The 21,876-nt window shown below is 37.3% G+C and overlaps 1 protein-coding gene across 2 annotated transcripts in view; it reads right to left on the reverse strand.

The window, feature by feature from the left end:
• The window catches only part of MYOM1 (myomesin 1), a 125,622-nt gene that overhangs the window by 50,447 nt on the left and 53,299 nt on the right, over nt 1–21,876 (reverse strand). Inside the window, exons 12-18 of one of the 2 annotated variants that reach the window (XM_069468217.1) lie at nt 20,494–20,550; nt 14,480–14,604; nt 9,570–9,753; nt 8,577–8,751; nt 6,019–6,140; nt 4,509–4,796; nt 2,438–2,634 (exon numbers count right to left, since the gene is read on the reverse strand). In XM_069468217.1, the coding sequence (XP_069324318.1) occupies nt 2,438–2,634; nt 4,509–4,796; nt 6,019–6,140; nt 8,577–8,751; nt 9,570–9,753; nt 14,480–14,604; nt 20,494–20,550 (1,148 nt within the window). The remainder of the gene's footprint in view (nt 1–2,437; nt 2,635–4,508; nt 4,797–6,018; nt 6,141–8,576; nt 8,752–9,569; nt 9,754–14,479; nt 14,605–20,493; nt 20,551–21,876) is intronic. The other variant, XM_069468218.1, reaches the window with a different exon arrangement.

Below are 21,876 nucleotides of genomic sequence, written 5' to 3' on the forward strand. Positions count from 1 at the left end.
AAATTTGGAAATGAAGAAGTAAACTATCATTGCACATAATATGACTATATAGAGAGATAATCTAAAAAAACTTATAGGTAACATTAAAATTGTAAGAAAATTAAGCAAAAATTGACACATAATAATTATATGCCAAATCAATATATAAAAATTAGTTATATTTCTCTTTACTAGCAATAAAAAACTGATATAAAAATACAATTTACCACACTGAAGATATATAGTATCTACAAATAAATAACAAATGATATGCAAACCTATATAAAACTTTGATGATAGACTTTAAAGAAGGCCAAAATAAACGGAGAGAAATATCATGTTCTTGGGTTAGAAGATTCACTATTTTAAAATATCAATTATTCCTCAATTTATTTATAGATTCAATGTAATCCCAATCAGAATTCTAATGGTTTTTTGTTTTAATTTTTTTTATTGTTGTGTTTTCTTTTGATTTGTCTTGTTTTTTGGTAGAACTTGATAAACTAATTCTACAATGTATATCAAAATGCAAAGGACTATGAATAGCCCTGAAAAAAGAATAATAAACTGGGATAACTTGATCTACCAGTTATCAAATTTACTATAAAACTATCATATTTAAATCAGTGGTAGACAGACCAGTGGAACAGCATAGAGAGCACAGAAACAGACTCAAGCATATTCAGAAACTTGATATACGATACAGCTAGCCTGGCAGAACAGTACAAAAAGGACAAACTTTTCAATAGATGATGCTGACACAACTATGTCTCCATTGGGGAGGGAAATTAATTTTGACCCGTACCTTACAGCATATACAAAATATAAAGGTGATTTCAATAGTCAAACATAAGTGACAAAACTGTAAAGCTTTTAGAATATAATCTACTCAATAACTCCATGATCTTGAAATAGAGAAGGCATTTCTTAAAAAAGGCACAAAAATCACTAATGACAAGGCAGATGTCGGTAAATCTGACTACAATAAATTTGATGTTAAAATGAACAGGGTCACCATAAAGGAGTGGAAAAACAAGCTGCTAAGTGGGAGAAGATATTAACAATTTACAGAGCCACAAAGGATTTATATTCCTAACACAGAAAGAACTTTGCAAGTCGATCAGAAACCCATTAGAAAAATGGGCAAAAAACTTGAACAGGCATGTTATGAAAGAGGATCTCAAAATGGACTATATAAACAGGAAAAGATTCAAACTAATTTGACACCCAGATTGTCAAATTGGAAATGTGTGAATATCCTAAGGGTTGGCAAGGATGTGGAGCAATGGGAATTCTCTTACTCTTCACAAAATAGTATAGAATTTTCTAGTAAAGTGGAAGATAAACAGACCCTCTGACCCAGCAATTATATTTTTAGGTAAAAACTTAGAGAAACTTGTTTGCTTATGTACCAGCAGATGCATACAAAAATGTTCATAGCTACATTGTTTGATGTAGCTAAAAATGCAAAAATACCCAAGTAGAAATCAATAATTTGTGATATGGCTACATAATGGAATACCACACAGTAATGAGCAGGGACTCTGGGAGTGTTGGGAAGTGGGACCTTGGGCCTAGCTGGTGATGCTCTAAAGAAGGAAGTCATCAACTAAGGCTACAGTGAGACCCCTCAGGTGCCCTGACGTGGCCAAGCAGTGGAGGCCCCTGTGTAGAAGGGAACACATGAAAAGCACCTCTTTGTGACCATCAGAGTCACTATCACAGGAGGCACTTTGCACGTGGAGAGATGTTCCTGGCCATCAAGGCTACGCCCCTATATCCTCTGTAATTTGAGCATTGCCTATTAAAAATCCAGAGTCATTGGATGCTGGGACTCTTCAAACTAGTAGCATATTGGTTACAGATACTTTGAAAGACATTAGTTTTCACAGTAAGTACACATTTTATAGTAAATATTCTAAGAAATTACTATGCTTTTGTATATGAATCAGAAAACATTATTATTATTATTATTTTTTGAGATAGTCTCGCTCTATCACCCGCGCTAGAGCACTGTGGCATCAGCCTGGCTCACAGCAACCTCAGATTCCTGGGATCAAGGGGCTCAAGAGATCCTCCTGCCTCAGCCTCCCAAGTAGCTGGGACTACAGGAGCACACCACCACGCCCAGCTAATTTTTTTCTATTTTTAGTAGAGACAGGGTCTCACTGTTGCTCAGGCTGGTCTGGAACTCCTGAGCTAAAGCGATCCTCCCACCTCGGCCTCCCAGAGTGCTAGCATTATAGATAGGCGTGAGCCCCCGCGCCGGGCCAAAATACATAAATTTTGCTTTGTTAGCCAAACTACTTGTATTTAGCACAAAAGTCATGCCATTGCAAACAATGAACACTGGAGAGACAATATGAATCCTTTACAAGGTGTGGGTGTGCACATGCGTGAGCAGCAAGCGTATCCTTGTGCACAGGACATGCCATACTACAGAAAGTCACACTCTCACCTTGTATGCCTCATCGCTGACAGCCTTGATGTTGGCTTCTCTCCATTTTCCTGGCACCCCACCAATTACCTCTCGATAGTTCACATAATAGCCAGTAATTTCTGCCCCTCCGGTGTTATCTGGTTGCTTCCATCCAAGAACCATTGAATCACGACAACTTTCAAGACAAGTGATACCGTAGGGTGGAGACGGTGCCGCTGTTGCAATAGGAATAGCTCGTGAGTAGACAGAAATGCATTTATGACTCCATATGTAAATTTGTGTATTGGTGCCACATATGAGGGCACGAGCTCTTGCAGTATAAAACTAAAATGTTAGGCTGATCAGTTAGCATCCGACTTGGTGTATGAGGAAAAGAATGGACACACAATAAAAAGTGCACTTCAGTTGTAATTCCAAAGATAAAAAGAACCTGTCCCAACACAATGGTACAATATCCTGAAAAAAAGATTCCTTTTCCCATAAGAATAAGTATTTTTTGAAGTATGTATTTTTGCTTCTTTATGTGGTTTTGTTTTTATTTGTTCCCTGAAAAAAATGGAATGTGTATATCAATTCCTGCCTCAATTTGCTCATTTAGAATTTCCATATATTTCCAAATGGCTAGCATGTCACCATTCAGGCACACTTACCCTTGTGAAAATTTACAGCTATTCAGGTTCTGTCTACACACAGGAAAAATCTTATTCTGGAGCTCACCTTAATGCTACCTTCAAAAAACATTTTTAAAAAACAGGCACAATCTGCCATGTGACTTTCTCTTAGTACATAATACTTTTTGTTGCATTAGTTTTAACCTGATGTTGGAAAATTATTCATGTAGCACAAAATACTATACAGCTGTCATTGTGTTTATTAGTGCTTACCCAGAAAAATATTTGGAAAATATTTCAAAAGTTGTCCTTCATTTATGTGGCTTTGCTGATCAACTTTTCACTCAACTACTGAAATTATAGTTTTCAATGAAGAGAAGGTGGGTTGATGGAAAGAAATCCATTTAGATATGCAATAACATCAAAAATAATTTTCTGGATTATTTGGATTATAGGAGATAAAGGGAAATATCTTATTCTTATTCAAAAAGATTCTCAGAACAATGAAGACTTTTAAAATAAAATACGTTTGTTTCTCTCTTCCCCACTCACCAACCTCCTTTATTCTTTACATTTTAAAAAGCTTTCTGTCTCTCCCTCCCATCTCAATTTCAGAGCACTGTTGAATATAAAGTCTCAAATAAATATCCCCTCTCATTTAGGTTGAAGGGACAAATAAAGGTGTCAAAAAATAGTTTACAAAAGTTGGGGTAGGGTAGAGATAAGGAATGAATGAGAGGCATTTAAAAATTTATCAGCATATGCTCATCATTTCCTTTTTATTTGGTAAGAAAAACCATTGTGTCCTAGAATTTATAAGCCACAGATACCAGAAATCTTAATCAGATCATTCTTGGCTTACTGGTAAATGGCCTTAAATAAATCACTGCTGGGAATGTTGATCCTGTATCATAGGGTATCTGTGATTATAATACCAGGTTAAATAAACTCTCCGTAGTTATCACTATCACTATCAAAGAGAGTTATTTTTAACTATTTAAATTAAATGCAAATAATCACTTGAAAAACCTGAGGATGAACAACAAAAATTAAAAACTATGACCCTGGTAATATGTCACTTCTTTGTGAAATCTTTTTCCTCTCCATGTACTGAACTTGAATATTTCAAAGGACCTCACACAGGCAAGGATAACCAATTCCTTCCTGCTCTTTTGTCTAATCCTCTTGGCAAAATGAGCCCAGAGGGGTGCGTGCCTAATACACCAAGAAAGGCTTTATAACCAAATTAAGGATTCTATCAATTTTAAGCCCCCAAAATAATGTGCAAAAGCCAAACCCATATACAATTACTTTTACAACTCATTAGATGAAAGTTATTTCAAATGACTAGGTGAAAACAAATAAAATTAAGTATGACACCGATGAAAGTGAACACAGATGAAGAATGTGACGCAGACGATGAGAGGTGAGGACACTGATGGAGACGGATGGAACAGTTGCACTTTTTCAACTCTCACCTACGTCCTTCTTCTTTTTCAGGGGGTCAGACTTACTTTTCCCCTTAGGAGCTGCTTTCTGTGGTGGTGGGGTAAGCTCTTCCTGAACTGTTTCACTTACTTTACTCACTTCTGTTTGGCCCAGGTTTGGGGAGCTACTGGGTAGTGAAGGTTTGTTAGGTTTGCTACCGAGTAAAGCATCTTTCTGGAAGGTTGGTGGAGAGGCTTCATGCATGCCCCCCCTGGAGGCTGTTAGTCCACCAGGTGCATCGCTCAGCGCAGGCCACACGTCTGGAGACACTCCTCCCCCTACAATTGCCAGACAACAACAGAAACGTGTTGAGCCCTGGACATGGTACCAATTGCTCTTATGTGATAGAACAAAGAAAAACATTAGGACCACAAGCAGAACAAAACAGTCTTGGTTTAATGGAAATCACTTGGACTTGCAAGAAATATGAAAAGCATACACGTCACACAATGTCCACCAACAAACATTTCAACTTCTCCACATTCTGGAAAAAGGAGAAGTGAGAGAAAAAAAAACAAAAAAAAAAAACAAACCACAGATATAACAGCAACCATTTCAATTTGCAGAACCCAAAGCATTTTTAGTATATACAAGAAAAAGCAAATCTGAGACATTTTTTAAAAGATAAAGCCCTACTATTCAACAGAATGAAAAAAAAAAGGATCATAAAGTGCACAAGAGCATGTTATTAAAGATCCTGAAATATAACAGTTAGAATTATGTACATTACTACAATAGTAATGGTCTGTACCTCCTAACCTCAAAGAAACATGTCCATATGATAAAGATTGTTAAAAAGTAATATGAATAAGAATTAAAAAAAAGTAATATGAGTTGCTAACTGAAGACAATCAATGTTAAATAATTTTTCTTTTAAAATATGTGTTACTATACCACAAATTTTATTTTTACTGCTCTGAGCTACCTGGGTCCCTTTTCTACTTTATCCAAGATTGGGAGGTACATCACATACATACATATAATTACTTTATTACTGGTTTTATGTTGTTGGTTACTTTGTGAGCAGAGATGAAACATATGGTTAAGCCTTGCATGAACTTTACAGGAGTTTATAAAGAGCATGTTAATGAGCTGTTAGTGAAAACAAGACAGGCTCTGGCCTAGATGAAATGCTTTTAAGTACAAGATGATCTGTGTTAGGGGTGATGTACCACTTCATGGGGTCGGGATGGCCCTTCACAGTCCTAGGATGAGCACGAAGTTAGAATGGAGTTTCACACAGTGGGAAATATCTGAGGAAACTTGGGCTTGTGAAGATGAAAAGGCTACAGATGCACAGAATCTGGATAAGTGATGAAGATCTGTAAAATGACAGCTACGGAGGGTTAGATGTCACCTAGAGTCAGAAAAATGATCATCTAAGGATGGAATCATTGAGCAATATTGGAAGCTTTAAAAAATTTCTGGAAAGGATGATATCTTCCTTTATAATTTAGAAAAAGTCATTTTCCCCTACAAAGTTATGCATTAGGAACTTACCAATAGCAGCTTTGACTTCAATAGCTTCTGAATCCTGGGAATATTCACTAAGTCCAGCTGCATTGACTGCTCTGACCCGGAAAATATAACTCTGACCAGTCACCAATCCATGACAAGTAAATCTTAAAGGAAAAAAGTTTTAAAAAGCTTTCTTAGGAGGAAAATTAGGGAAGATGATTGTCAGCTTAACTAAGTGACCTGGCTTTATGAAAACAATTCATTTTTTAAAAAGAATGCTGGGTGCAGTGGCTCACACCTGTAATCCCAGCACTTTGGGAAGCTGATGTGGGAGGATCACTTGAGGCCAGGAATCTGAGACCAGCCTGGAAAACATAGCAAGAGCCCATCCTCTACAAAAAATCAAAGAAAAAAATAGCCGGACGTGGTGGCATGCACCTGTAGTCCTCACTAATTGGGAGGCTGACGCAGGAGGGTCACTTGAACCAGGGAGTTTGAGGTTGAAGTGAGCTATGATCATGCCACTGCACTCCAGCCTCAGTGACAGAGTGAGACCTTGTCCCTTTAAAAAAAAAAAAAAAAAAGGAAGAAAAAGGATTCAGGTAACATATGTGCTTTAGACAAGACGGCAACTAAGGCAATTTTCTAACCTCACTCTGCCAAAAAATAAGAAGTCCTGGTTTTTCCCTGAATACTCATCAAATACTCATAAAATAGGGATAGTAACCCCTACATAATAATTTTCATTTAAAGAGCAGCTATAAATTATATAAAGTACCTGTGACAGGGCCTGACATATATGCGGTATTTAATAAATAATAGGTAGTATTAATATTATTAATGGCTATTTCAGGTATATGCTGATGGCTGTATTGCTCCTTTTCACAAGATTCCTGTCACATTGGTTGCTCCTAGTCTCTGTCTCCCTGCATGCCAGGGAAGGTACAATTACTTGAGAAATTATACTAGAATCTGAAAATAGGGTAAAAAATGGACTCCAGAATTACCATTTAGATATAAGGCTCCGATAATGAGGTGTGAATCCATGGGCAGTTTCACCCATAAAACCACCTCTCTCTTTAATAGCTATTCTGGCTATAAATAGCTGTTTCATGAATCACTGTGACATCTGAATCCATCCTAACGACTGTAACCAGAGGTAATAACAAGTCTGCTAATGACTCTATTACTATTAGCATGTTCAAATATTTAATAAAGGCAGCCATAATCCAGGCCAGTCCTTCAGTCCTTAGGGTCTGTTCAGTTCAGGGAATATTTCTTGATCTCTCAGTGTTCCAGACACTGAGCTAGGTATTACGGGCACAAAAATGAGTAAAAAATGGTGCCTGCCCTCCAGCAGCTGTCTATTTGTAGAAAGGGAGACTCTGCCTACACTCCACCAATGTTTCTAAACAGTCCAGGAAAATGCTGGAGAAGTCAGAGTCAAAATGAAATACACCAACATGCTATATATAGCATGTTTTGCAATATATCTCTTGCAAAACATATTGCTTTCTCCCATCAATTATTTTGTCTCTACTCTCTCATGTTCTGCAAAGGAACCAATTCATCCTATGGGGGTCCTGGGACTTAGAAGTGACCCAAGCCAGAGGCTGCCTAACAAGTCTGTTTGACAATTTCTTGGGGGAAGATCCCCTTCTCAGATTGGTCCTAAATCAAAGGAGGCTCAGAGTTTGGGTGCATGCCAGAACTCGCCATCAGTTTGCAAAGCTGGTTGATAAAATAGTTGAAAGCAAGAAAAAAAATAACCCTCCTCCCGTTAGAAACAGCTACAAAGAGGTGACAAAGTATTCTGAATGTCTTTTATTTAAGATAGGGTTTCGCTCTGTTGCTGGGGCTAGGGTGCAGTGGTGTCACCACAGCTCACTGCAACCTCAAACTCCTGGGCTTAAGCGATCCTTCTGCCTCAGCCTTCCGAATAGCTGGACTATAAGCCTATGCTACCACACCCAGCTAATTTTTCTATTTTTAGTAGAGACAGGGTCTCACTGTTTCTCAGGCTGGTCTCGAACGCCTCAGCTCAAGTGATCCTCCTGCCTCGGCCTCCCAGAGTGCAAGGATTATAGGCGTGAGCCACCATGCCCAGTCCAAATTTTTGTATTTTTTTGTAGAAGCAGTGTCTCGTTCTTGCTCAGTTCTGAATGTCTTTGTTTTAGTGTTATTTATGTCTTCTTAGCACTGGGTTTAATCATGTTGATGTCCAGAATTTGTAAAATGTTGATATTTTTTTCCTATATCATTTAAAATGCCTGGGTAATTTACATTAAGTAGGACCTATTAGATCCTTGGAATCTATTATCATATTGCATATTAAAGACCAGAACAGAGGGGTTAAAAAAAAAAAAAAGAAATGGCATAAGGGAAAAGAATCAGAAAAGAGCTATAAAATGAACTCTTACAATAGCTGACATTATGTGCTTTTAAGTGTTCAATATCACAAGTAAACCTTTTTTGTCAAATGTATTGCATTAGACAGGTTTAATTTGAAATTCATTTGGAATGTAGCGTCTTTTAAAAATCCCCCTGCACTGGATATCTTTGCAGCCTTCGGGCCAGCCCGCCACAGCCCGTACAGTTACCGTGAGCCCTTCACGGGGTTGTTGTTGCAGGGCTCCCACTTGCCAGAGCCGACGACGCTCGACTCTATGTAGTACCCGACCAGCTCTTTAGCATCTTTGGACTCCTCCCACGTAACCACCACGGAGGTGTCTGTATTTCTGCTCGGGATGATTTTGCCAGGGGCCTTGGGGATATCTGAGAAAGAGGAAATTAGGGATCTAACTCAGGGTGGTTTTAAAAAATTCATTCTTATCACACATGCAGAAACACACATGCATAGAAACGTTACACACATAATCACGTCAAACGTACAGTTGCTTTATTTCACAATGTATTTGTTAAAGCAGAAAATTTTTTTTAAAGTTAATTTGGGAGCATAACGACAAACTGAATATTCATGAACTCTGGAAAAAACTCATTAGAAATACTGTTGAAACTCCCAGAAAAATTTATTTTTCAGAAGCAAAAACAATGAGTTTTTGTTTAATGTATAGGCCAAGTGCAGCCCTCAATTAACACATTAACTGCCAGGTGAGTTGTATTTAACTCACGCCAGTTTTGAGCTCAGGGACTCATGAAGCAAAACCTGGGCAAATCCCTGCAGTTGGTTCATGAAAATGTTACTTGTTGATGTTCTTATTGTTACAATTAATATTGACTAATTCTAAAAATGTGGATTAAATGAATAGAAGTCAATAAATTTTGTTTTTCATTATATTTTTCATTATATTAGAAAGGATAGCTTTGTTTTTGAAGTTTTTATTCTATTTTCGTAATAAAACACCATGGCCCCAAGGAAAAAAAATTTTTTCTACTATGGCAGTCAATGTGCTACATTTATAAAATGTAAGAAGAATGTCACCATTTTTACTTCTGATAATATGTATGCGTATGACTATACAAAGATGCATACTATATATGTCTATGTATGTCTACTAATTAGATTCTTGCTCTGAAATTTTTCTCTTGAAGTAAAATAGGTTTACAGTTGCTTAACCTAACTCTACACTTACCAAGCTTGTCCCCTACCACGGTCACCTCTGTTGCCTCTGAGGGTTCCCCAACTCCTGCGGAATTAGAACAGCGGACTCGGAAACAGTAGGATTTCCCCTCAGCCAAGTCGAACAGAGCGAAGCGGGGAGACTTCACCGGGAGCTCCGTGTTCACCCGCTGCCAATTTTCTGTTCCCGCCTCACACTGCAGCAAGAACAGGGAAACCCAGTGAAAGCACGGCAAGCACACACGGGAACTCTAGGCTGGGCATCTCCGAGTGTTACCTGCCAACACGCTGCTCCCTTTACACAAGTCGGACTAGAGAACAGATTTGGAGGAAACGGGGGACCAGGCATCCAGAGTCTATAGGATTCTCTAATCAAGCATGGCTTTGTATTGTTTGACAAATATGCTACTTTAATACCTCACTTCCTTTGTTAACTAAGATCATCGATGTGCTTAGAGAAGTCTTTTTTCTGAGGATAGTTTGGGGTTAGGTATTTTTCTAATTCTTAGGGTAGGTAATTAAATTTAGTGTGCTGTGTTTGATACATACATTTCCATCACATTGTTATAAACTGTATTATTTTAACAGAGTGTTATTGAATGACTCATAACATCATTCAGGTCTGTGCTAAATACCACCTCCTCAGAAAGGCCCTCTTGACCATCTCCTCCCCATCACCAATGTAAAAGAGTCCTTTGCTCTTTTCTTATCACTCTTTATCCCTTAGCCTACCTTATTTTTCTTCAAAATGCTTATTACTATTTGAAATTAAATTATTTATTTGTTGTCTCCTTCACCGAAGAGCAAATTCTATGACTTCAGGGAACTGTGTTGTTCACCATTTTATCCCAGAGCCTACAATTGTATCTGGCACATAGTAGATAATCAACTATTCTTTTTTTCTGAATGAATGAATGAAAGATAAAGAAGATGTTCTTCTATCATACGATCCAGTCATCACACTGTTGGATACATACCCAAAAGAAAGAAAATCAGTATGTCGAAGAGATATCTGCATTCCAATGATTATCTTAGCACTATTCATAATAGCCAAGATATAGAATCAACCTAAGTGTCCATCAATGAAGAAATGGATAGAGAAAATGGGGCACATGTACACAATGGAATATTATTCAACCATGAACAAAATCCTTGTTATTTGCAGCAACACAGATAGAACTAGAGGTCGTAATATTAAGTGAAATAAGCCAGTAGCAGAAAGACAAATATCACATGTTCTCACTCATATGTGGGGGCTAAAAAAGTTGATCTCATGGAAGTAGAGAGGAGAATCGTGGTTACCAGAAGCTAAGAAGGGGGCGGGAGGATGAAGAAAGATTGGATAATGGGTAGAAACATACACTTAGATAGAAGGAATAAGTTCTAGTGTTTGATAGCACAGTAGGGTGACTATAGTTATCAATAATTTATTGTATATTTTGAAATAGCTAGAAAAGAAGATTTGGAATGTTCTCAACACAAAGAAATGATAAATGTTTGAAGTGATGGATATCCCAGTTACCCTAATTTGATCATTACACATTGTATGCATGTGTGAAAATATTGCATGTACCTCAAAATATGTATAATTACTATGTATCAATAAAAAAACCCAGATTTTAAAAACAGGTCTTTTTTGTCACAAATTTTGGAATAATTAATGGGAAAACTAATTTTAAAAGGCTCTATTCTTAAAATTAAAATGATGTAGAGTGACTTGGAAATCCTTGAATATAAGGCTGTGGTGTATATTTGAGCTTTGGCAGAAATTTAGATACTCTTGCCTGATTTTGCTACTGAACTTTTTAACCATTTTAAAAGACTTTTACAGGAATCCAAATTTTGTGATAGACTGCCAGCTGTCAGGATAACACATTTTTGGGACTGAAGTTTACTAGTACGTCACTCAGCATACACTCCATTGACTTGAAGTGGGAGGCAACATGTCATGGAGGTAAGGACATGGTCCCAGGTGTGTTAATAACAAGCTGCGTAACTCTGGGAAGCTCAGTTTCATCATCTGCAAAATGAGCAAATTCAACAAGGTAACCTCTAAAGTTCCTCGCAGTGTCTTTTAGGATAAAGAGTCACTTGTGTGTGAGTGCGGAGAAGTAGCACAATCTGCTGCCCACTGAGGGACCTTTAATCCTTTCATTTATGGCTTTGATTCATTTTGACATATTACCCCCCCAACTCCCAGGGAATACTTAAACAATTATCGGTCATTTATACTTTCATAATAAAAATAACAGCTGCCTTTCACTGTCCTAAGAACTCTATAAGCCATTACAACTTTTTAATCTGCTCAACTATGCTATGCAGCAGGTATTGTGGAGGTGGTATTGTGTGATTATCAAAGTTCTCCAGAGAAGACTTAGGCTTGGGAAGACTGAAAGGCAGCCCAGCGTAACAGCTGGATTTATGGACCTGCACTAGACTGCCTGGGTTCAAATCCCAGCTCTGCCTCAGCTGGGTGACCTTGGATAAATTATATATCCCATTGATGCCTCAGTTTCCTTATTTACAAAATAGGCATGATGAAAATAAAAGTATTTATCTCATAAGGTTACTGTAAGAATTAAGTGGGTTAACACGAGCGGACTGCTTACAACAGTGCTATTTACATTCCCGCTGTTAGCATGTGATACGGTCATTGTCTCTGACATGACCACATTTTTGGTAGGGGAGTGAGAAAAAGAGCTTAAGACATAGACACCTCAGGAAAAATTTGGGGCTGAAAAGAACACAGTAGGATAGGGACGCTGGGCGTGCCAAAGGCTGATTTGTCTGATTCCCTTGCTAATAAACCCTCAGTTCCACCCGTTTCAGGGCTCACAGACATGCTATAAGGAGGAACAATCACAGGGGTAGCCCAAGAGGCAGCACTGCCGGGCGCATGGACATCCTGGGGACAGAAACACACCACGTGACAAGAGCAGATGAACCATTTCCATTCACAAAGATCAACGTACCAGAAGTGGTTCATCATAAATAATTTTAGACTCAGCTCAGAGTAGTAGACCAGGTCTCTGGATGTGGTCTGCATCCCCAATACCTCAACATCCTGGGTGTTCTGTGCTCTGTACAGGCCTCTCTACTCAATGCTGTGCTCGTAAATGTCCCCTCCTATTCCACACAAATAAGTGTGCAGGTAGAAGAATATTTAAGTTTTTATTCACAGACTCATACGTAGTTAGGTCTAGAGAGGTTATAGACTCTCATGGAGAAATTAGAGTTTATGCAACCAGGGGAAATGTTCAACAGAAGCCAAAGTTGACTCATCTGAAGAAAATGTCTCAGAAGTAGGTTGTTACATGTCACTATTATAGAAAAGATGGTAATTACTATCACAAAAGTTATTCAGAACCTCTTCCTGTGGAGTGTTTCAGAAATTCAGTGGGGGGTAGATATTAAACACGCTAGGAAGGGAACATTTATCTATCACTCTATTCTTGCCCTCTATTTTTTTTTTTTAAAGCTTACAATGTTATTTGTTATATTTTATTTGAGGCTAATATCTAGAAAATATGACAATAAAAATATAAATTTTTAGTATTATTTTCATACATCCAGACTCTCTTGGAAGATGTCCATATTGCATGTTGAAGAGATGATGCATTTATCATTACCAGTTTGCTAGGGATAAGAAGGAAATGAGGAATGCAGCTCAAAGAGTTTTGCGTATTGTCTTTATATTGTTACCTAATTTGCAGATGGCTGCATACACCTATATACCTATGAAATCTATTCTCTTGCAATAATTGTCAGGAAAGATAACTTAATAGGTGTTTTACAACTGAATGAATGATCAGAATAGTATTAAGGATAAAGGAGAGAGACTTTTAGGAAAATTAATTGAGCTCCATAGTTTTGTAAAAAACAATCCTTGCTATGATTTTGCTATGAAAGTAAAATGTAAAGTAAATGATACCTTTTCATGCTATCACACAATTTCATACAGATAAAATTTAAAAGTACGAACACTTGTTTCATTTATTGTTCTAAAAAAAACGGTCCATTGCTGCCAATAAAAATATAAGTATTCTTACATCTTGTATGTAGGATAAAATAAACTTGTTTCATTTTCTCAATTATATCCTAATAAAAACTTTCTTAACAAATGGATTTTGAACCTCATTTTAAGCAAATTCTCTTTGAACATGCTTTTTCCAGTAGCCAGGATCTTGTTAGCCAAGGACTTCTAGTGCCCCTTAGACCTGTGCCGTGCCTGGCAGGCTCTTCTGTTTCTGTACTTGTGGCTGGGTCAGTTCCCCCAAATAATGTCCTGTCCAGGTCTTCTCCATTTTCCGGGCATTAATGCTTATCATGACTCCCCTATGGGTATATGATTAAGGCACACATTATTCTCATCCATTCCACCCATTCTAGGCCTTCATTGTATGCTGTCCTCTCTAATGTTCTCTAATGTATCCCCAACATATTGTAAAATATTTGGGGGAAGCACGGAGGTTTAGGGCTTGCTGTCCTTGACTCCTTTCCTCTCTCCCAGCTAGCCTCATTGATGTCCATAACTTACTACAGAAGGACAAGTGGCAGAGAGATGAAAAACCATTATCACAGCAAGGGAGACAAGAAATTCTCTAGAAAATATTGCCGTAAGGGCAATCTACCATCTCAGAAACATTTCTATTCTTATAGGGGTTATGATTTTGGGTCTGTGGACTTCTTAGGAGTCTATGGGTGAGTCTTGGGGATCCATAAACCCCCTGACTTTAAGGCAGAATTCTGTGTGCTATACATTTTTCTATAGAGAGAGTTCACAGTTTATACGGACTTAAAAGAGTTCAGGACATCCTCCCTCCTCCTCCCTCACTCCACTTGTCTCTGGAAATTTAATCTCTACTTCTTTAAAGAAATCTTTATAGAAAGTGGAATGAGGTAGCATTGATTCTGGAGTCTTACCTTTTCAACAAAGTACATAATGCCCTCATGGCCACGCTGGCCAGGGGGCTTCCAGCTGAGCACGACATAGCTCCGGGTAGCCTCAGTGACAGACAGGTCTCTGGGGGGCCCAGGAACAATACCCTCTGAAAAACAACAAAGAAAATGAGGAGCACACATTTCAGGTAGCCCAGGATACTCAGAGAGCCATGAGATGCTTCTCTCCTCCTGGAGGAAGAGTTAATTATGGCTCCACAGTATAAAGAAATGTGTTATCTCTAAAATTCTCCCTAAACATCATTCATTCATCACTCATTCAATCATTCAAATGTCATTGAGCATTTAGAATACAGAGCTAAGGAATCTGGATACTGTTCTTATCTTTGACTGGTTTACAACTGAGTTGGTAAAACAAGAAGTTGAGTAGCACAGGCAGTGTGTGCTCATGTCCATGAGGAAGAGCACAATGAGGTCAAGAATGTGTCACGAGGTGATAGGGTTTGATTTCTGTGTCAGTCTACCAGATGTGGTGAAATAATGTGAGACTATCGGGCTCTATCTCATGATTTATTGCCAGTTTTAGTAGAAAAACATATGAAAAGCTTCCTAGATGAAGCAAATATTTGTCATTCCTTTATTGGTACTGGTACTTCCAGTGTATTCTCCTGACTCCCTTGGTGTGTCCTTTAGTTTTTAGTAGAGTTTATATTTCTGTTCTATCCTCTGGCCTTGAGCCACTTACTTTACCTTGACCTCTGGCATGTATGTATTCCAAGTTCCTCACTCCCTGCTTGCTAAGAGCAGTGTTACTGTAACTATAATTGTATGTCCAACTCCACTAGGACCTTGGCTCCTGCCTATATGCTCATAGGAATCTGTGTTTCACCTTGTTTTCATCTCTGAGCTAGGTTAAAAACCCTGCTTTCAGAGGGTTCATTTGGCCCTAAACTCTAGATGCCGTGGGACTTCTAGGGTCTGGGTGCTTCTGGAAGTCTGTTCTTGTTTTTGCCCTAATACTTCTGACCTGGCCTCAGAACTTTAATTTTATACCCAGTTAACGTTGTCAGATAGAATAGAGGGTGTGCCTATATTTTTATTTGATAAATGTGTGTCATAAATTTGCTTAACATAGTTGCTGCCTCAGTATTTATTTTTAGGTCTGACATAAGTTGTTTGGAACCCAGTTGTAACTGGTCACCTTTGGCCTACTTAAAACTTCCCCTTTCCATGTGGTTGTATGAGATATAGCCTGCTTCTTCCTCATCCCACTTGACCCAAAAACCAACATACCTCACGGGTGCTAAACATGCTAAAACCTGATGGTCAACACCAGAATCATGTAAATAAGTTCCTCCTTTCTGTGTGTGTTCTTTAAATTAGTCAATCCACAAATCCTGTGGGAAAGCCTAAGGAATAACACCTGTGGACCTTAATAAAAGCCCAGTCTCATAGGTCTCCCCTCTATCTCTCTCTAGCTCCCCATCCTGGTTGCACTCCCTGCTGCCTAACAAAAGCCTTGAAAGAATCAAATTGTTCTCCCAGAACAAAAGTCAAGAGTGTTTTAGAAATACAAAAATATCTAGCACCAAACAATGTCTGTCATCTAATAACAGCTACCAAGTATGTAAAGCAGCAGGAAAATACAACCCATTATGAGGAGAAAAATCAATCAATAGAAACAAAACCTGAAATGCTACAGATGGTAGTAGTATCATCTATGAATTACTGAATAAGAATTAGTAGACAAAAACATAAAAACAGTTATAAATATGTTCCATATGTTCAAGAGGATAAAGACTGAATATGTTGAAGACATGGAAAATATAAAAATGATCCAAACTGAACTTCTAGAGATGAAACTTACAAAATCTAAGATGAAAAATACATTGGCTAGGCTGGGTGTGATGGCTCACACCTGTAATTCCAACACTTTGGGAGGCTGAGGCAGGAGGATCACTTGAGCACAGGAGTTCAAGTCTGCAGTGTAGTATGATAGTGCCACTGCACTCCAGCCTAGGGCAATGGAATGAGACCCTTTCTCAAAACAAACAAACAAAAAACATTGGCTGGAATTCACAGCAGGTGAGACACTGAAGAGGAAAAGTTTAGTAAACTTAGTGACACAGCAATAGAAACAACCCAAAATGAAATGGCGAAAGAAAAAAGACTGAAAGGGAAAATGAACACAAACATGAGAGAGTTTGGGATGATTTCAAATGGTTTCAAGTGGCCTGTAGTTGAAGTTCCTAAAGTAGAGAAGAGAGGGAGGTACAGAATTATGTAAAATATAGATTTCCTGAGGAGAGAGGGGGAGTGAGGGAGGTACAGGAAAAAATATTTAAAGAAATAATGATAAAAATTTTGCAAATCTGTAGGAAAACTGCAAACCCACAGATCAGAGAAACTTGCAAACCCTAAGCTCAAGATATATGAAAAAAAACTACACAAATGCAAATCATAATCAGATTTTTAAAACCAGTAAGAGAATATCTTAAAAGCAGATACAGAAAAAAAGACACATTATACATAAATAAGAATAAAAATAAGAATAACATGAATAAAGATAAGAATGACAAGCAGTTATTCTCATAGTGCAGGTCTGAATTATGATGGACCAAGTTCTTAAAGCACTGAAAGAAAAAACTGTCAACCTAGAATTCTATACTCAGTGAAGATATATTTAAAAAATGAAGGTGAAATAGAAACTTTTTCAGATATACAAAAGATAAAATAAGTCCTAATCAGCAGAACTTCCCTACAAGAAATGTTAAAGAAAGTACTTCAGGTGGAAAGAAAGTCATATCAGATGGAAATATGGCTCTACACAAAGAAATGAAAAGCAATAGAAATGGTAAAAATGTGAGTAAATATTACAAACTTTTTCTTTTTAAATTTCGAAGATACATGACTACAGTCAAAATAATAATATTGTATTGTGTAGTTTATTTTATATATACAAATAAAATGTAAAACAATAACAGCACCAAGGCTAAGAGGGGAAAATGGAATAATACTGTTGGCAGTTCTTATATTACACATGAAGTAACATAACATTACTTGAAGGTAGCCTGTGAAAAGATGCATATTACAAATTCTAAATGACTAAAAAGCAAAACAAAGAATTATAGCCAATGGGATAACATACATAAAATGGAAAAACTAAAAATGCTCAATACAATAGAAAGAAAAAAAAAAGGAAACAAATGGATGGGATAGATAGAAAACAAATAGCAAGATTATAGATTTAAATACCATACCAAAAATCACATGAAATGTAATGTAAATGGTTAAAACACCCAGTTAAAAGGCAAAGATTATCAAATTGGATAAAAAAGCAATACTCAATGATATGCTGCTTACAAGAAACAGTTTAAATATAAAGACATACCTAGGATAAAAGTAAAATGATGGAAATAATATGCCATGCTAACACTAATCAAAAGAAAGCTGGAATAGTTATATATATATACATATATATATATATATATTATTTTTTTTTTTTTGAGACAGAGTCTCCTCACTCTGTTGCCTGGGCTAGAGTGTCGTGGCATCAGCCTAACTCACAGCAACCTCAAACTCCTAGGCTCAAGCAATCCTTCTGCCTCAGCCTCCCGAGTCGCTGGGACTACAGGCATGTGCCACCATGCCTGACTAATTTTTTCTATATATTTTTAGTTGTCCAGATAATTTCTTTCTATTTTTTAGTAGAGACGGGGTCTCACTCTTGCTCAGGCTGGTCTCGAACTCCTAACCTCAAGTGATCCTCCCACCTCTGCCTCCCAGAGTGCTAGGATTACAGGCATGAGCCACTGTGCCCGGCCTGGAATAGTTATATTAAAATCAAAGTAGATTTCCAAGCAAAACATTATCATGGATAAAAGGAGTCATTTTTTTTTTTTTTTTTTTTTTTTGAGACAGAGTCTCACTCTGTTGCCCAGGCTAGAGTGAGTGCCGTGGCGTCAGCCTAGCTCACAGCAATCTCAAACTCCTGAGCTCAAGCGATCCTCCGGTCTCAGCCTCCCGAGTAGCTAGGACTACAGGCATGTGCCACCATGCCCAGCTCATTTTTTCTATATTTTTAGCTGTCCATATCATTTCTTTCTATTTTTAGTAGAGATGGGGTCTCGCTCTTGCTCAGGCTGGTCTCGAACTCCTGAGCTCAAACGATCCGCCCACCTCGGCCTCCCAGAGTGCTAGGATTACAGGCGTGAGCCACCGCGCCTGGCCTCATTTTCCAATAATAAAGCAGTCAATTCCTAAGAGGGCATAACAATAAAAATGTTAATGCATCTAATGACAGGTCTCAAAATACATGAAGCAAAATTTGGTAGAACTGCAAGAAATAGATAAATCCACCATTAATTATATATTTCATCACTACTCTCTCAATTCATAGAACAAGTAGATAGAAAATCATTAAGGATGCAAAAGACTTGAACAATGCTGTCAACTAACTTGACCTAATTAACATTTATAGAACTTAACAATAGCAGAATACAGTGCTTTTCAAGTGCACACTGAATATTTACCAAGATAGACATTTTCTCTGGGCCATAAAACTAGTTTTAGTAACTCTAAAAGGATTTGAGTCATACAAAATGTTAATATGTTCTATTTAATTCCTATAGAATTAAATTAGGAACTAATAAGAGAAAGATATCTGGGAAATCTCCAAATATTTAATAGCTAAATAACACACTTCAAAAAACTCACGTATCAAAGAAGATATCAAAAGAAACTAGAAAGTATTTTAAACAAAATAAAAATGAAATAAAATAGATCACAATGTGTGAGATATAGCTAACAGAGTAATTAGAAGAAAATTTATAGCATTACATGCCTACATTATAAAAGAAGAAAGATCTTACAATAATGGCCTCAGGTTCTACCTTCAGAAACTAGAAAAAGATCAGCAAATTAAACTCAAATAAGCAGAAGAAATGAAATAATAAAGATAAGAACAGAAACGAATAAAATTTGAAACAGAAAAATAATACAGAAAATCAATGGAAACAAAAGCTATGTCTTTGAGAATATCAATACAATTGATAAACCTGTAGTCAGATCAGTCGGGACAAAAAGAGGTGAGACACAAATATCAGGAATGAGAGCAGAGACATCACTACAAATTCTGCAGATACTAAAAGGTTAATAAGAAAATATGAATTTTATGAATAAATGAATTCCTTGAAAGACAAAAATTATCAAAGCTTACCCAAGAAAAACTAAATAAACTGAATAGCCCTAAATTTATTAAAGAAATTGAATTTGTAGCATAAAACCTTCCCACAAAAAAACTCCAGGCATAGATGGCTGTGCTGGTAAATTCTACAAAACATTTAAGAGAAAAATAAAAGTTCACACAAGCTCTTTCAAACAACTGAAATAGAAAACCAAACATGCAGACCATACAAAGTATTAGTGACAATATGGAGTAACTGGTACTCTCATACAATGCTGATGGGAATGTAGAATGGTATAATCATTTTGGAAAACACTTGGCAATTCCTTTAAAAATTAAATATACACCTACCATGTAATCCATCCATTCAACTCTTTTGTATTTATCAAAGAGATATGAAAGCATATGTCTATAAGCAAACATTTAATGTTCATAGAAGCTTTCAACCATGCATGGATAAATAAATTGGAATTAATTGATACATGCATCAATCAACATGGATAAATTTCAAAATAATTATGCTGAGTAAGGGAAATTAGACAAAAATGAGTATGATTCCATTTATCTATAGTGACAGTAAGCAGATGAGTGATAGTTTCATAGGTTCATACACATGTAAAATTTATCAAATTGTACAATTTACATATGTGCAGTTTACTGTACAATTACATCTGAATATAGCTTTAAAAATAAAATATGATTCTCTAACAACATAAGTTACTTACGATCTAAAGATATTTTAGAATGTTCTTTCCCAAACATCTTAAATAGTATACACTGTACCCTCTACGAGAAAAGCTAAACTGCATAGCAAAATATTGGCAGTAGTATCTAGGGAAATCAGAGTTTTTACCTGAAGGTTCCTCTTCAGTGACAATGATCTGTCCAGTCCAGGGTGCTGAAGGGCGACCTGAACAAAGACAAATACAAAAATCATAAACATTCACGAACACAGTTTCAATTGCACTGATAAATTGACAAGCTGGCCAGATTACTCACAAATGGTTTGTTACTAGATGATTTATGTATTTTCCTAATCCATCTTAGCAAGCACGTATAGGGTATTGTGGGGGCACAGCCCCTCTCCTCGAGGGACTCACAATCTGCTAGAAGCTGAACTAAACCTCAAGTCAGATCAATCAGGATGAAAACAAGGAAGACTCGAGTATCAGGACTGACTGAGGTGACATTTCTGAAATTGTACTTACACAAGCAAGGTGAGTAACCTATGCTCATTTGACTGTTCTGTAAGGATATCCTGAAACATGCAGTCTCTCTCGTCCCTTCTTAAGAGATAGCATGTGTTTGGAAGAAATATTTCTAGAACAATAGTAAGCCCAGCCATTATTTATCTGTCACAGTGAGGATGAAAGAGGAGCAGAGGTGCTAATCCTGCAGCAAAGTTCAGTGAAAGCAATTTCCCCCCATTCCACTTTGAAAAGTGTTATCTACAAAGGAAATCAGTTGAGACCCTGAGCAAGGGAATTAAATGAGACTGGTATAAAGTTAAAGAGGAAATTCATTTCTGTGATTCCAGAAACATCAGAAAGAGAGATTATTCAACTCCTGCTTTAACCAGGAGACTTTTTCTGAGTTTGTGTAAAAACAGAAAGGTGATAAAGAAGACAGCTTATTTTCAATTGAAATGAATCTTATTTTGATTGGAATTTATAACAGAGGAGTAAATGAATAGATGAGATGGAATTTGCAAATTTAGGAATTTAGGAAAGAGGGGGGGAAGCTGTATGGTTGGTGAAAAGTGACTGGAGAGCAATCAGAGAGTCTGATTAGTAACAGTCACAGGGAAAAGGTGACATTATTTTACTTAAATTTTTATGATGCCATCACATGTACTTAAGGTAAGGAATAACACTGTGAATATGGCATAGACCAGTAGTCCTCAATCAGGGTAATTTTCCTTCCCCAGGGACATTTGGCAGTGTCTTCATGACACTACTGGCACCTAGTGGGTAGAGGCAACAGGAGCTGCTGAGCACGCTACAATGCAGGACACACCCCTCCAAGCTTCTCCACCCACATCCAACAAAGAATTACTGTCCTAAATTGTCAATAGGGCCAAGGTTGAAAAGTCTGGAATAGACTGAAATGTTACTATCTGACAATTTGTTTTTTATTAATTTTTTCTTTTGGAGACAGAGTCTTGCTCTGTCACCTGGGCTAGAGTTTAGTGGCGCAATCATAGCTCACTGCAGCCTCCAACTCCTGGACTCAAGTG

This window comes from Eulemur rufifrons, chromosome 5 (assembly GCF_041146395.1).
Source record: "Eulemur rufifrons isolate Redbay chromosome 5, OSU_ERuf_1, whole genome shotgun sequence".
Taxonomy (NCBI): Eukaryota; Metazoa; Chordata; class Mammalia; order Primates; family Lemuridae; genus Eulemur; species Eulemur rufifrons.